Raw genomic sequence first — 14,151 nt, 5'->3', positions numbered from 1 at the left:
TATTTTGGTATTTTACAGAATTGCAAAAATTCACAATTTGCTCCAAAATTGCCTCGCTACTGGCAAGATTACACCAAACGGTCTCCAGCTGCAATCGCTGGCAGCCTTCTGCTCCGTGCAGCTTGGCAGAGAGTGTGTTGAGCCTAGGGAAGATGACTTCTTCAGCCTGGATCCAGAGCCTGGGGAATCTGTGATCCATAGGGAGAGGATAAGCTGCTGTCGAGCACATGATTTTTAATTCTCTCCCTCCATGATTCTTTATATCTGGTTCAGCAATAATTCTAAGGGGATGGAGTCAACGTAGAAATCATACTGTTGTCTGCTTTTACCTGCTGTTGTCACTAGTCACACCTAAAATGGCAGTAACTGAGATGAAGAAAAAATACATTCTTGTCTGTGGTCTACACGCCACATCTGGACAATGTCACTGGTTCCCCTGTTCTTTGTGTGTGCATCTTTCACACAGCCTCAGGCAAAAGAAAGGTCCTCTAAGGAATTACCAAGTGATAGTGAAACCACAGCTTTGGGTAGGGGATGGGTGGGAGTGCGGTGTGTAAAACTACATTTAACTTATTTCTCAAAATTGACTTTTATTATTACTAACGTATCAGCGTGCCAGGCACCTCACCAGCAAACAAGAGCTTCTAATCTTAAACAGAAGGCAAGGGGTGTGAAGTGAGGTGTATACTGGTGTGGATCGCTCTGGGGGTAGATGAATTCAGTGTCTGAGGGCACCCTGGAGCTGTGCCCATGGAAAGCTCTGTGGTGGTGGGTGGGGGGCCCGGGTGGGACCCAGTGGAGGTAGAAAAAAAGGGAGGATGAGACTCAACTCTCCTCTCTGCCCTCTGCATCTGCTGGAAATCAAATAAACAAAGTCCCATTAGCACACATGTAGCTTCAATTTAAAATTAAAATTAGGCCTTTGCCTATTTAGTAGCTGTTTGAGATCTTATTTAAAAAGGATCACAGATACTGATACTGAGAGTTGAGGAATTCATTCCTTTTCCCAAAACATTTCCATTTGTGCATGGCCCTTGTACTAGTTCGCAGCACGTGGGAAAACTTAGTAAACCATACCAGGTTTGAAGTACTCATGGATCTGGGATTCATGTGATACTCTTTCAGTTCTCATTGTACAGATTGAGGTCTGTTAAGATAATTACAATAACCTTAATGCTGGTCTGATCTCTGCAGCACAGATCTCTCATGTTGTTTGCAAATAGAGAAGGATTTGAAAAATACATATCTCTTATGCTGCAAGATTTTCTGTTTTGGAATCAGACAGTTGACATTAAGAACTAAGATTTGGATTTAAGCAGCCAGTTCATGGAAATTCAAATCAGAGGCTACAAATCTCTCTGCCCACTTTGTTCATTCTGTGTGTACTGCAGCAGCCAAATGTTGTTTGGGGACCATTGGAGATGATTGTCTACTGTCCCCTTACAGCAAGATGGACTAAGCAGGCAGTTTTTGCCCTCTGTCTGAATCTGCTTTACCTTGTCAGTTTAAACACCTACAACAACATTTAAATCCAGATTGATTTTGATTTTGGTATTTATTTGAAGTTTATCCTCAGTAAGTTCCGCTTGTCCTTCTGTCTGACAAACCAGGCCTTATTTTTTTTTCAGTTTTTGAGACAGATTTGCAATGGTTCAAGTCTTGTAGAAGAAGGAAGACGGTGCCATACATACTTTGCTCCTTTTTCTATTTGTGCTTAGATAAAATATCTCTGCTTTTTCTTGGAGTGCAATTTGTTTTATAAATGCTTGGAACCAGCTACATGTGCAATTGCTAATTGTGCTGCGCACAGAGGGAATAGTTGTGCTTTCCTCTTGTGGCCTACAAATAGCCTGGCCCTGCATCTGTTCTGAAAGTCACCAGGAATAAGGAGACTCCATTTTACAGAAAAATAATGCACTGTTTCAAGAGCAAAATACACTCAGAACATGCGGTGTGCTCTTCACATGGCTTCTGGGGAAACAAAATGAGGAGCCATAATTGAAACTATGCTGTAGTAAATTTAAATGAATTGGCTAACAAATTCCCTCTCTGAGGCATGCCATCTGAGGCTAAAAGACTTGATTTTTTTATGTTTTAAATATTTCTGAATGCTTTACTGACTTTGAATTATGATAGTATATGATGAATATATTTCATGATTTCAGTGTTAATAGTTTTGCTTTATTAAGATTCTGTTTAGAGACTCTTCATATCACTAAAAAGACGTAGTTACGTAGTCAGCCTGGTAGACCAGCTGCTATTTTTAGTGACTTGAGAAAACAATTTTTTATTGTGGACACTTGTGCCTTGATGGGATGTGTGCGTTGAGGGATATTGTGCTGTAAGGGTATTTCTATACTGCAGTTAGACACTCAGACTTGCAGGGCTTGGGCTAAAGCGCTGTTTAATTGCAGTGTAGATGTCCAGGTTCATTCTGGAGCCTGGGCTCTAGGATCCTGCGAGGTAGGAGGATCCCAGAGCTTAAGCTATAGCCCAAGCCACAATTAAACAGCCGCTTAGCCAGAACCCTGTGAGCCTGAATCAGCTGGCATGGGCCAGTATATAGACCCTAAGTGCCTCAGGTATAGAGGCAGCTTTTCCTTGTTTAGATAGCTTTGGAGTGTAAAAGCAGCTACTTTGAAATTTTTGCATGATCAAAGAGAGTTAATGAAAATAATGATTTAATCTAATAGTTACTGTTTGCCTTAGAAATTAAAGATGTTCTTTAAATTATCAGTGGCATTTTTGGCCAGATTTTGGGGGCCAGAAGGAAGGACTTTAACAATAAGCACAAATGGGCTAATTAGCTTTTTAAAATACCAACAGCCGTCTTAACATGTTTTTTTTTCAGTGGAATCGTTTGAGAGATTTTTCCACTGGACTTTCACTACTCAGCTTTGTTACACAGCTGTAATGCTAACCTAAAGTACTAGTGTTGTAGCAGTCATTTGTATTGTAGTGACCTGATATCTGTCAAGGGGGACTCAACCACTGTGGCTGGTGCTATTCTTCATGTCGTGTGTTAGGGGAATCAGGGTTTGAGTACATTCCTTATTAATTGAAAGGGTTTCTTGGATAAAATTATTTTCCTTGACCCACAGCAACTGTGCACCACACTATGTAATTATTGGCTCATCTTTTGAGAGAGAAAACAGAGGTCCTAGCCCGGTAGGACAGTCAATGTAAACAAACTGTCTCGCAGCCCAGCACAGGATTACCCTGATGGGCCACAGGTTGCCCACCACTGTCCTAGCCATTACTGTTCATTAACACCCCAATGGTACTTTTTGCAAGAGTTAGGGGTATTAGCTGTGATGATTCAATCAATCTACTTAGGAAGAGACATTCTGCTGCTTACATTTCCTCTGCAGTTTCATTTACAGAAGTTACGTGTCTCATACTCTCCTAACTCGCTGCCTAGTGTTTCTGTGCGCTGTTCAAACAGCCCCCTTGTAACACCCCAGAAATGGCTTCATTTCACTAATGGGAGAAGTGTTCCCTGTATGTAGTTTTATTTCAGTGTAAAGTGTACAATAGTGAACAGTATTCAGATCTCTGGTAGGACGATGGATTCGTATATATCCTGGTGACCCTTGCTGCTTCTTACAGCCATTGAGGTATTAACTCATATCAGACTCCATCAATCATTGGGACCTGTTACCTGAAACTGTAGAAACAATGATAACTGGAAAGGCTCATTCCTGTGTACAAAGTCTGTCATGTTATCTTGACCTAATGTGGAAAATAGCACTGGTCACCACCGCTAATGTCTAAAATGGCAGTGCCAGTCTTCTGAGCATTAGAAGTCTAGGCTGTCACAAGACCCAAAATGAGCAGGAAAAAGAAACATCCCAGCATTGTAGAGCTGAGTTTCACAATGAAATGAAATCCATAATATAAATTCTCTTGCAAACCGACCCCCACCCTTGCCTGCTTCCCAACTGTCTCAAAGTACAGCATACACTCTGAGTGCCTCTGTTGTCCTGGTCATGGTCGCCTTTGCTTTAATGGCTCATCAATACAATCACAACCTTTCCTGCCATTTTAAATCCACTCGTGTGTGTGTGTGTGCGCGCGCGTGCACATCCATTTGAGCCTGCAATAAGGAATGCATCGTTTTTTATCCCGGGCTGGGAGTGGGAAGCACTCAGATAAGCAAAGTAGCACTGTGTATCTTTAAATGGGAATTGTTTAGCTATACTGCAGTGCATTTGCCTTCTCTTCAGAATGTTCTTCAGCTTCCAGACAGCATGTGAGAATAGCTCCATTTCTGAGGCAAAGTGCAGGCCAGCTAACTTTCACAACAGGCCAGCTCCCACCAGATACAGAATGGCTGGGAATACTGAGTCAAAGAAAGCTGCATGTTACTTTTTCTAAGGACAGTTTGAGGTCCAAATAGACAACTTTACTGCCAGTGAGAGAACCTGGGTGGGGATACAGGTGGATACATAGAGCTAGTTGGGTGTAGGTCAGAAATGTTTGTTGATATTTTTTTGTCGTCGGTGAAGTAGGCAGGAAGTGTCAGGCTGTGGGCAGTGACTGAGACAGTCTGTGTTTCCACGCACTTTCCAAGCATACCATCCTCCACTACTTTATGACTGTTTTGTTTCCCTAGTGGACAGGAACTTTAGACATAAACAACCATTGACTTTACCTCTTGAGTTTAAGTATTGTTAACTGACCCTGATGAGCTGTCTTTTAATTAGAATCCAGAGAGTTTTACAAGGTTTTTTTTTATGTTTCAGGTCCTCAGTATCGTCTGGAGAAGCAGAGTGAACCCAATGTCCCAGTAGACTTAGACTGTACCTTGGAGAGCCAGAGCACTTTGGAATTCTGCCTTGTCCGAGAGAACAGTATGTTTGCCCTTTTCACTTTTGCTCTTGTAAATTGCTTACGCTCACATAAATTATGTATTCTGGAACACAGGCTGTACCGGCTGGGCGAGTAAGTTTTGAAGAGGCTCTGTTTCCTAAGGCACTTTTCAACTGTGCCAAAAGAATAATCCAAAGTGAAATGATTGATTTCATACCTTTTGGCAAATGGTCTGCATCCTGTTTATCACTTCTTGATTAATCTTTTTCTGTTAAAACTCTGTTCTGTAAAGTTATGACCAACTGTGAAAAACACTTGAAATATAAAACTTTTTCTGTTGCAAGCACTATTTAGTGGATAAAATTATTGGTCTGCGATATGTTTTACCATGTCAATATTGCTGCCCAAGAAGCAGCAGCTTTTAAACCTCTAAAAGAAATGAATCATGTAGATGTAACTACAGCAGAGGTTTAGAGGTGGTGTTTATCTAAGTGTGGGGAAAAATTATTTTCTCTCCAGATATTCAAAAACATTACTTTTTTGGGTTTGGATTGTTTTATTTTGTTTTTATAAGTTTCACAAAATTTGTTGGAGACAAATATGAAGTTTTCCCCCTTTTGGTTCATCCCTCTGTCTTTCCAACTTTCCCAGTGGCCAGGCTCTCCGTTTAGTTTTCTTCTCACTTCTATGCAACACTCATTTTTTTTCTTCATTAGTCAGAAAACTGGTGGCATTTATGATCACAGTTAAACTCATGCTAAGAGGTTTTCTGTTGCCAAAAGTGGCGATTGGAGCCCTTGCTGTAGAGCATGGAATTTCTGGTTTCCTTTCCTTTACAAAGATTAAATCCTTTCATTTATGCTTAAAGGCTATAGCATTTCTTCTTCTTTCATTTCTTCCTGAATTTCCCCAAGAAGGATTGACATAGAAAAGTGATGGAGCATCAGTGGGGTAACTCCTACCTCATGTGCCAGGTATGTGGTGCTGTCCCCCATTTAATGAATGGCAAAACTGAAACTTTGAGCTGAAGTGATTTGACTAATAGCAACTCCGTGTCAGAGTTGAGATTAGACCTCATGTTCCTGGTTCCCGTGTTCAGAGTGGATAGACTTCACTCCTGAGACCACCCTCATGCTTCACCTTTATTTCTGTGTCCTATTGTTCTAGGGTACTTCAGGGAGAAACCCTACAAAAGTTGGAAGAGCTTCTTTAAGGGCTTATCTTCACTACGGAGGTAAGTCGACCTAAGTTACGCTACTCCAGCTACGTTAATAACATAGCTGGAGTCGACCTAACTTAGGTCGACTTATCCCAGTGTCTTCACTGCACTGCATCGACAGGAGACGCTCTCCAGTCGACTTCCCTAACTCTTCTCGGGGAGCTGGAGTACTGGGGTCAACTGAAGAGCACTCTGCCATCGATTTAGTGGGTCTTCACTAGACCCGCTAAATTGATCCCTGCTGCATCGATCTCAGCAGCATAGGTCTCCCCGTAGAGAAGACCAGCCCTGAATGTGCAAACACAATAGTTTTAATCTTAAGTAAATCAGACTGTTCCATAATCCTATCCTGGGGTGTATATATATGAATTGTTTAATATTTTTTGAGTATATCTCTTAACTGTTCCTTTTGTATGAAAAGTAAATTTCATAAAGCAAACAGTGTAATATTAAATTGTTCTTACATGCACCAGTTCTCTTCCTGAACCAAAGCCAGCATTGATCATATTTTTGGCGATCTTGCCTGTTTCATTTAAAATATAATCAAATCTTGAACCTGGGCTGTCTGATTCAAAGCTGAATACACACATTGCACTTCCAGGCCTATCTGTACAGTACCAGGCAAGGATGCATAGTATGCCCCGTAGCCATGAGAACTGTGGTGTGATCCTCTGAGTTCTCCCAAGCTAAGCAGGGTCATACCAGGTCAGTACTTGGATGGGAAGCCTCTAAGAAACATCTAGGTGTTGATGATCAGTAGGTGGCCCTGTTCTTCCCTCTAGTCAGCACTGAACCAGTACCCCCGCATGGTGCAGTGGTAACTCTCCCATTAGGGCAGCTGAGACACTGTCCCAAAGAGAAAGTAAACTCACCTGGATTCCAATTCTCTCAGCCACTATCAGCTGTCTAGTGGAACCCTGTCACTTCTCCTTGAAAGATTTTTGTGGGGGCTGATGCTCCAGTGCACCTCCCCACACCTCAAAGCCCATTCCTATAAGGAGCCCCAAGACTGCAGCGAACTTAACAGAACAACTGAGCAGCCACGCCGTCGTTAATTAATGAGCTCATGGAGCCTGCGCTGAAATCACATACGGTGCCCCACCTAAAACTGTGACCTAGAACCACTACTTGGATGGCAGCGTTTGACCTTGGGGTGCTGCAGATGTTACCTTTTGGATGAGATGTTAAATAGAGTCTGTGATTACTTGTGGTTGTTGATTAAATTATTATTTTATTATTGGTTTTTGTTAGCTCCAACTCTGATGTGTAGGGTGTAGGTCTCGGACAATGCAAAACAGAAAGTGATAGAAAGAAAAGGAGGACTTGTGGCACCTTAGAGACTAACAAATTTATTTGAGCGTAAGCTTTCGTGAGCTACAGCTCACTTCATCGGCTGCATCCACTGAATGCAGGGAAATTGCATCCCTGCATCCACTGAATGCAGGGAACCAAGGGAAATTGGTCTTAATATATTAAAATTGGTTAAGTGCCTTTAGACCCGTACCAAAGCCAATGTCTTATTGGAAAATGTAATTGGGGACTGTGTGTATGTAGTTAATTGAATTACAATTAAGAACTTTCATTAAGCAATATACTAGTACATTAAAGTAATAAGGGGACATTTTTGCAATGGAGTTAATCATGTATTTTTGTTTTATTGAGGAAATACATATTTGCTTGCTCTTGAATATGTCATCTATTTAATATTTTAAGTAGCCATACTACAGCTGATATTTCTGTAGTATCTTTGAGATTAGCAGTCTGTCATTTTCACATGCCAGCTGATGCCTTGTGTTTTGAGTCAGACTCCATGCTTTGTTCCTGGAGGCCATGTAGACACATCAGTAGAAATGTCTAGACCTGTGCCTCCATTTTGATGTTTCTTTTACTGTTTGATCTTTTTCACCATTTGAAAATCAGTTCTTCTGATGATATACCTCATTCTGTTATCCATCGCCTGAACTAAGTGCAGTTATAGGGCTAGTGAGGGTGATCTTCCCAAACTAATCTCAGCTTTGCACGTGAACAGAGACCTTACTCTGGTCTGTGGTGGAGGGGTTGTCCCTGCATTCGCCCTGGTGGAGTGGCACAGCACTGAGCAGCTCTGCCTCACTTTCCCCGGTAGAGTCTTCAGCACTCTGTGGTTATGGAGGTGGCTTAGCCCTCCGGCCTAGTCACTGAGAGAGTTCAACCCCCTGCTGGGGTGATGGAGTCCGCATGTGAACATCCAAATTGGCCGTGCTGGGCTCTGTTTTCAGTCCCTTTCCTTTCTTGTGGACCCTAGCTGCAGCAGCTTGTCTTAATGCTCACCAATGGGTTCCTGGTAATAAATCAAATAGTCTGTATCATGCCTAGTTTCCATCAAGGCATGGAGACCTCCATGTCAGCTTCTGGGCCCACCAGGCTTCTCTCACACCATCAAAGGTACCAGTCTGCTCGTCTTCATGGTCCTCCCAAGCTGAGCTATGCTCCCTCCTCTGCCAGACCAGACACCTAGCTCAGCTATAGCGGCGCTCCTAGGCACTAATGCTCTACACATAATGAGAAGAATGAACCCAGCTCATAAGAGATTATCTGAGGTCTGTCTCATAGAAAAGCCACCTCCAGGGCTCTCAGATACACAATCCCTAAGGGGATGGTAGAATTTTTTCTTCTCTCAGGTATATAATTTGTGTTGTGACATTTGGCCTGGCTCCTCAGAAGCAACAGACCCCTCTTTGTCTGGGTCATAAATAACTGTGTCCCCATCATGGGTGTGTCAGATCAGAATGACATGCCTCTGTCTTTCTTTCTTTCTTGCTAGAAACCATGATCAGGAGATGGGCAGCTGACCTCCCTGGAGCCCGTTTCCTCACATCTCCTGTTTTCAAGCACATAGTGAAAATATATTTGTTTTCCTTATTTGTTTTACTTCATACAGTTCTCATCTTTCTTGATGCTATGTTTCTGCAATATATGGTCTTAGCTTTTCTCACTTTTGATTTCTGCCTCTTTCGCACAGGAAATCCCTGTATCATTTGTAGGAACCTAACTTTACAGAACAACATGATGGTGCTTTGCCTCTAGTTAAATAGATAATGAAAGAGCAAAAAATGCCAAGGTAGTTGTGAACTTAACAGCTTTGATCTTTAGTAGCCACTTTTTGGAATAGTATCTGTTTCCCCAATGAGACACTTGGGCTATGTCTATACTGCACTCACTTTCTGAAGAAAAAACACCCCTGACTGACAAAAGTTTTACCAACGAAAAGCTGTAGCGTGGACAGCGTTTTTGCAAGCAGGATCTTGCCAACAAAGCTACCGCCCCAGGTTAGGGGTGGCTTTATTTTGTGACAGGAGCGGTCTCTCATGCTGACAAAGAGTGGCTATATGGCATGCCTTACAATGGCGCAGCTTTTCCACTGTAAGGTGCGCAGTATAGACATACCCTTGGTCTCTGACTTCAGAGCTGCTGAACAGACTCTTGGTCTAGGCCTGGAGTGTCCACTTGAGCTGATTGCTTTGCCAAGTAGACGCTTTTACATTAAAAAACTACATTGTGATCTCCATTTCAAACACCTGACAGGCCTGTAAATATTTGACAGATTTATTCACAGCTGCTTATGTGGGGCAAGTATCTTTTATGATGATGTCTCCAGTCAGCGCTTGGAAATGATCCTTTCGTCTGTTGTTGAATTCTTTTGGTCTCCCCAATATTCTGATAAAGCTGCAGGTATAGGAGCAATATGGCAAGTTCTGCGGTCAGGATTTCATTTATCTCTACTGTTACTGATATTACTGCTATTATTATCCAGTGCACCCTCAGGGGTCCTAATGTATTGCCATCTTTAGATAGATGATCTGTTCTGATGGTGGAATTCCTGGCTTCTCTCCCATGATATGCAACTAGAGAAATTCTACAAACCTCAAGCTGTCCTCTTCACATAGCCAAATAAAACAAGATTAGGAGAGGTTGTTCTGAATTACAGAGGATCTGAAATATTTCCAATATAAAATCCCCCAGTTTAATAATTTAAACTTTGTCCAAGTATTCAAATTTTAAATTCTAATGAAAATGTTATCCCTGAATCTGATTTTGGTGGCTACTAGTTAATCAGTCAAAGAATTAATAACACTACTAACGTGCCCTTCTATTCAGGCTTTTCATCTGAGGATCTGATATGAGTAAGTTCAGCCTCATAATACCCCTATGAGATAGACACTTATTATATCCATTTTACAAATGAGTAAACACAGATTGAGAGGCTGTGACTTGTGGAAAGCCACCCATTGAAGCTGTGAACGGAAGATTAATACTCTACAAGGGTGTATTGTGAGTCTTAATTATAAAGTCATAGAAATGTCGGGCTGGAAAGGACCTTGAGAGGTCATCTAGTCCATTCCCCCGCGCTGAGCAGGACAAGTAAACCTAGACCATCCCCGACAAGGATTTGTCTAACCTGTTCTTAAAAGCCATCAGTGACAGGGATTCCACAGCCTTTCTTGGTAACCTTTCCTGTGCTTAACTATCCTTATAATTACAAAGTTTTTCCTAATATCGAATGTAAATTTCCCTTGCTGCAGATTATGCCAACTACTTCTTGTCCTACTTTCAGTGGACATAAAGAACAATTGATACAGTCTTCTTTACACCTCTTAATGTGTTCTTGAAGACTATCATCAGGTCGCCCCCCCCCACCCCCTCCCGCAGTCTTCTTAAGTCTAAACATGCCCAGTTTTTTTAACCTTAATTAGTTAATATTTATAAAGTACGTTAAGAAACCTTTGATTAAAACGATAGAGGAGATCAGTATTTTATTTTTGGTACTACAAAATTTCTGACTAGGTACAGATTGGATTGGCTATTAGTCCACACATTTCCTCTTTAGTATAATATCATCCTCATGAACCAATTATTTCAAGTATTAAACTTAGGGGGACATAGGACTGTCTTCACCCACCACCAAAATGCAGGCACCTCTTGGGTAGAACATAACAAATAGCTAACTGTGAATTGTAAAATTACCCAATATCTTAGGTTAGGTAGTGCAAACCTTTGAGGTAATGCTGTACCTGTCTGAAAACTGCAGTAGGCAAAATGTTAGTTACCTCCCCAGATGCAATTCAGATCAAACATGGAATACGACAGGACACTGGGTTAACACCTCCGCACCTTCCAGGAAGAACCGCAGGTGGTCAGGATCTGTGCTTTATTCATTCCGAATGAAGAGTGCCACTACTGAATCACCAGAATAATTTCCTATGCCCTCTAAGTATTCCTTGGAGAGTTCTTATTCCAGTACTCACCCAGGCAGGTCATGCTTAGCTAGAAATCTGATGCAAGGTGATATGACTGCAGGCTATATTATATATGACCACAGAATATTGCTATTGTATCATAACACTGCACACGGTTTTATGATTGAAACAGTGCAGTATTAAAGCACAGTTGGGTAATTGAAGGAATGCATGACAGCCCTACACTGGCATTTCAGTAGTTTTATCTGTTGAACTCAGTCCTTTAACTTATATTCCTAGTCAGTTTCCTTTTGATCCTAAGGCAACCCATTCCATTATAGTCCTTGCTTTCCTTCCAGGCACCGCTATGCCATAGTGTTTCAAAATGCTTTTAAGTGCACCAAAAGTTTGACGTATCTCAGTGTATCTTTGAAATACTGCAGCATGAGTGTTTGACATGATACATTATGATAATCCATAGAATAGAGACATTAACACAGGGTCTTTGACAAAATACATTGTAATGTCTCTGAAGGAGCCGTTACAATTTATCTCCTCATTCTGTAGTGTGGAGTGGTTACACTGTTCAGATGGGTATGCACAAATTCACATGCTCATATACACTAGTTTACTGGAGTTAAAAAAAAATATATCCAAATGGTACGGTCCAGTTTGCAGATTTAAAAAATACCTTTAGATTGTAATGCCAGGTAGCTGTTTTCTGTGTTGCCGAGGCGCACACAAGTCTAATCCTTTCTATCATGGGGCAGATAGTTGGAAAGGTTCTTGTTAGGCTGATATCTTTGGAACATGTTTTTTCCACTGTATACTTTTAAGCATTTAGCTGTAGGCACTTAAGTTCTCTCAACACAGAGATGAGCATATGTACTGTAGACAAGAAAATCTGGGTGTGAATTTATACACTGAAAGGGGAAATTTTTTGCAAGTGGGAAAAATTGAGTGTTGAGGTTTTATTGTTTCCCTCTAAGTTTACACTGCTCCTCTCCATGGCTGTGATCGCAGCACCTGCTGAGACAAATAGGATGCAGTTCTGAAACTCCAAATTATCTCTATTAAAAGGAAGCCTGCTTCTGCATCAGCAGTGTGTATTTGACTCAAGTGCCAGGGTTTTCCTCCCCCTGGTAACTGTTGTCCTTTCTAAAAAGCAAGTACTCCACTTGTCACTAGACTCCAGACATGGAAACTCTCTGTAGTTTCACTGCAAGTTGAAATTCCCAGACGGGATATAAATTTACACCACCAGAGTGTAGAGGGTCAGCGCAGGAAGCATTAGTGTATTGAGCAAGATCCAGCCACATACGTCTTGGACAGTATTAATATATAGACATTGACAAGCCTTTTGCTGGTTATACTATATTGTTAATACCGCTACTAAAATTCTATTGTCTCATTTGGCCATTATTAAAATTTCAGCAAAATATAAGTTTTCATTAATCTCCCACAGCAAATTTAGGACTGTGAACTGGCAGTTGTTTCAGCTTTTAGGACTACATTAGCTGGTGTATTAAACAAAATGTGTCATTCTTCAGTATCTTCTGCAAGAAGTTAAATCAATTTTCAACCATATTTATGCACCACTTTATCTAAAAGCATCTGAATTATCATTTACAGCTAAGATGAAATTACTCTGTAAAAAATTGTCACGTTATAGTAATTTTTAAATTGATATTAATCCAACATCATAAAATGTAAAAATTTTAAGGTGGTTTTTTTTTTTTCAGTAATTGGCATTTTGGCTTAATGAGATGTTACCTTTTCTAAAGCTAGTACCTACAGTAGTAATAAGAATACTAATCAGTAGTGTATGCTTTTTATCTTAGAGCCGAGTATAAGAAACAAGATACCACTCACGTTGTTAAGAATAATAAAGTTTTAGTAGGTGAGGGGGGAAATATAAAGATGTTAATGCTACAGTTAAATCCCACTGTGGGAAAAATGTAGTAAAAAAAAGATAGTGATAGATACAACAAGCATTTGGCTGTGTCTATAAGTCACTGGTAAAGTACAATAACCGCAGACCTGGCCCGTAATTTTTCAATGAAACATATTTTTGTTGAAAAATGCTGATTTGCTTAAATCAAAAATTATTATGGGAAAGAGTCAATTTTGATAAATTCCTCAACTCTCACAAATTTGGGGGGGGGGGAATAAACTTGTCAGAATGTCCCATTTTGACATTTTTGAAAGAAATTAAGTGGTCAAAATCAAAATAAAACGTTTCAAAATTATCTAAACAATACATTTTAATTGACCCAAACTGAATTTTTTTTAAAGATTTTCAAATTATGAGCAATGTTGACATTTTGTCCCAATTCAGGAGGGGGAAACTTTTCTGAAATCTTGAATGTATTCATGGGGTGGGAAAATAGTTTCTTACCCACCTCTAGATAAGAGCTACTTCAGCCATCGCCATTTAGCAGAGCTCCTACTGGCTTAGTCATAGACACTCTCTTTTGGCAAAACTGTTCTTGGAACTGCAGCTGACTCGTGCAGTCTCTGTAGTTACTGCACACAGGGCATTCACAACATGCCTCCAACCAGTCGCTGTGGGATATCTGCGAGTTAGCAAAGTCTGTTCTAGGGCATGGCCACATCTCTCTAGAATCCATCTTCAGGATTTTCCACAGATTTTATGTGGCACCCTGATGTTTTTTTAATATCTTAAGCTTGTAGTGAATGAAAAATTTTGCTTTCGATCTGACATTAAGGATTTCCTTCTAACCTCTGATGTGTGGGCACTGATATTGTGTATTTCCTTTAAAAAAAATAAAAATAAAAAAGCAGCAGGCATGACTGCCTATGACTGACCAAACAATACATTTGTAATTGCAAAAGAGACAATAATATTTGTATTCCAGTTTAATTATATGTGCCACATTTTAA

General features: G+C 40.6%; 1 protein-coding gene across 1 annotated transcript in view; it reads left to right on the top strand.

The window, feature by feature from the left end:
- The window catches only part of MAPKAP1 (MAPK associated protein 1), a 160,021-nt gene that overhangs the window by 122,070 nt on the left and 23,800 nt on the right, over window positions 1-14,151 (top strand). The window contains exon 8 of the mRNA XM_074973648.1: window positions 4,746-4,853. Coding sequence (XP_074829749.1) covers window positions 4,746-4,853 — 108 coding nt within the window. The remainder of the gene's footprint in view (window positions 1-4,745; window positions 4,854-14,151) is intronic.

The sequence above is a fragment of the Natator depressus genome, chromosome 16 (assembly GCF_965152275.1).
Source record: "Natator depressus isolate rNatDep1 chromosome 16, rNatDep2.hap1, whole genome shotgun sequence".
Classification (NCBI taxonomy): Eukaryota; Metazoa; Chordata; order Testudines; family Cheloniidae; genus Natator; species Natator depressus.
Note: the sequence above shows the minus strand (reverse complement) of the source record. Positions and strands in the feature narration are given on the sequence as shown.